At 41.5% G+C, this 2,955-nt stretch overlaps 1 protein-coding gene across 1 annotated transcript; it reads right to left on the bottom strand.

The window, feature by feature from the left end:
* Positions 1–1,192: 1,192 nt before the first annotated feature.
* On the bottom strand, positions 1,193–1,750 carry LOC107518592 (interferon omega-1-like). The gene has a single exon (XM_016160420.1). It carries the CDS (start codon positions 1,748–1,750, stop codon positions 1,193–1,195), a length of 558 nt encoding a protein of 185 aa, XP_016015906.1.
* Positions 1,751–2,955: the final 1,205 nt, after the last annotated feature.

The following is a 2,955-nucleotide window of genomic DNA, read 5'->3' as shown; positions in this document are numbered from 1 at the left end:
TAATGATATAAGTTAAAAAACTGTTACATTCAAGTATTAGGTCAATTCTTGCCCCAGAAAGTTCCTTTTGTAAGTGAGTATTTAGGACCAAGTAGGACTTGTGAATGAAAGAGAAGCCTGCTCTCCTATATTTGATGTCGGCCATGTCACATTGGCCAGTGGAGGGAACCTTCCCCATCTGAGTTCATTAGCCCACAAAGTGAACTGAGTTCAGCGGATTCCTTTTACTTTCAGGACCTATTTCATCATTGGGTCCCCAAAATATTCATTGGGACACTCAGATAAACAAACCTACCTATAACAATTCTGAAAAACAGAACTGTCTTTCAACCTTGCTCTCTCCCTTTGGCTTTCTACTCTGAAGAGAAATCCGGAAGCTAGAAACCACAACAGAACCAGAGCACCTGTGTGGGTGACAGTGAGGTGGAGGGAGCGAAGCAGTTGTATAAGGGAGTGAATGCATTTGGTAAAGCAGGACTTGGGAGAGGATGGGAAGAAGAGTACCTGGTGGTAGGATCAGCCAGTAAACATCCTTTGTCTTTCCCATCTCACTTGAGATGACTCCTCTCAGATATTGCTACCCACCGCTCTCTGTTGACTGAATATAAATCAGTTATGCTTCTGACCTAGGTACTGACTCTTTTCCATATTTTCCATTGCTTTTCTCAATTCTATGGAATTCTAGCTTTTAAAGAGCATTTTTTAACAAGTGGTAGAACTGTACTATAGGACTTAATAGAAAAATACTAATCTGAGATTTACATAGATAAAATCAGGATTTAGGTTTTCAGAACAAAAAAACTCAAGTTTTCCTTGATAATAATTTAATAAATAAAATGTAAATTTAATAACATGTAGTGGTAAACTTGTTTTATAAATTTTAATACAATGTAAGGGCAAATATCAGTTGTATAAATATATAATATTATAAAAAGAAAGAATAAATAATAAATAAACAAGTAATAAATAACATAAGGCAGTCACCTCTTAGGCACTGATGCCTCAGGAGCTGAATTTGTAACATAGTCTTGCTTAATAGTCTGACAAAAGATTTGCTGAATTAACTTAAGTAATTCCTGTGACTAAAGCAGAAAGACACTTTAGAAATGACCGATGACATATGTGCAAGTTTGATATGGCACAACCAACAATGAGAATCATTTCAAGGTGACCTCAGGTCTCCATTCTAATTTCATAACCTTTCTAGCAACTTTGTTGATAAAGAGAAGGCTCTCTTGATTTCCAGTCTGACAATCTCCCAGGCACAGTCACTGTATTGCTTCTCTTTGAGGTAGAGACAGATGCCCTGGAAGTACCTGTTAACGGCCAGTGTAAGGTCCTTCATTCCCAGGGCAGATTCCTCCTCTTTCATCTCTGGCACCAAACAGGTGCCCAGGTCTTCCAGCTGTTGATGGAGTCCACTGAGGAGCCCGTGCAGCAGGGTCGTGTTCCAGGCAGCAGAGGACTGCTCTGAGCCAAAAATGTTGGAGGTCTCCTGGAACATCTCATGGAGAACAGAGAAGGCCTGGGCCTCCTGGACTTGGCTGCCATCCACCATCTCCCAGGGGAATCCGAAGTTCTTTCTGTCCCCCCGACAGCGGAAAGAGCTGATTCTCTGCATTTTGTTCAGAAGCGCGATGTTCTCCTTGCTGACCTGGATGTGATCCAGAGACAGGTCACAACCCAGAGACACCCCAGGGCCATAGCTGAACACCAGCAGGACAGCAAGTAGAGAGAGCAGGAGAGCCATGAGGAATCAGGCTGCTGCTGGTCTGGCTGAGCTGCAAGTCTGGGGAGCCTTGGACTCTGGGTTCTCTGATGACATTCCTTCTAAGCATGGCCATTAAATAGAGAACACGATAATTTTCACTTTCTAAACATTTCTCTACACTTTTACTTCCTTTTTTCGTTTTCATTTATGGGTTCTCTGTGGGGTCTAAGAAGACGTCATCAACCTACACTATTAATTTTGCAATAGAAGTTTAATTTTCCCAGGAATCTTTAGATGTATCACTCCAAGTAAATACATATCGATCAATTGAGAAAAGTTTTTGTCTAACAGTCAGAAGTGTGTGTAGGTATGTAATTACAAGCACACATGCACATACTAATGTACATTTTTTAATACATAAAAATTGGTCTTCTCTGTGTTAGAAACACAATTGGCTTCGAAGCTGGGTAGCACTTTTACCCTCCTTATTTTACATAGGGTGACAGGCTGCTTCAGTCCTATGGGTTTGTGTGTTTTGTTCAGTATCAGACCATGTATAGCGAATAAGCTCGTTAGAACCAAGGACTGGGATTCGTTTACTGTTTAACTCACAGTGGAGGCTGATGATCATGAGTGAATGGGTTTCTGGGATGATTCTCTTTTTTCTAGAACACATTCTTGAAAATCCGTGTGGTTATGCTTCACGAGATCCATAGAGTCAGAGCTACAATATACACTGCCTTTTCTTTCCACCATGTGTAGCTGGTTAGGGGTACCACTCATCCGTGCTGATACTTCAGAGGAATTCTGGTTCTCTTCTGGTGCGTGTAGGTGTGGAGATTGTAATCCCAAGATCATTTTATTTTCTCAGTACCACCTGACTCACGAGGGAGATGCCACTTCTAATAACCCTTTTCCTCTGGAATGACAAAGTGTCCTCAACCCAAACTCTCCTGGACTCATTCCCTGAGGGCAGGCAGACCTCATCCTGAGGACTCTAGAATTCCCCTGCCCTGGAGGGCTCGTGTCTTTGTCTGTAAAATAAAAAACCATGCAGCATCCTTGCCCTTCCTCCTGGAGTGTTTGAGTAAAGGACACTAGTTGTCAGCAGTGACCTCCTCCTCTTCTGACCCATGTCCACAAGTATCAAAAGTGTCAGCATGCTGATGGCAAAGTTAATTTTGTGTAAGCAGATAAAAGAATTAGTTACCCAAATGTAATCATTTTATCTTTAGTAGGCAAAT

Source organism: Rousettus aegyptiacus, unplaced genomic scaffold (genome assembly GCF_014176215.1).
Source record: "Rousettus aegyptiacus isolate mRouAeg1 unplaced genomic scaffold, mRouAeg1.p scaffold_m13_p_3, whole genome shotgun sequence".
Classification (NCBI taxonomy): Eukaryota; Metazoa; Chordata; class Mammalia; order Chiroptera; family Pteropodidae; genus Rousettus; species Rousettus aegyptiacus.
Note: the sequence above shows the minus strand (reverse complement) of the source record. Positions and strands in the feature narration are given on the sequence as shown.

Coding starts and splice junctions, on each gene's coding strand:
- LOC107518592 (XM_016160420.1), bottom strand. CDS start 1,750: ATGGCTCTCCTGCTCTCTCTACTTGCTGTCCTGCTGGTGTTCAGCTAT.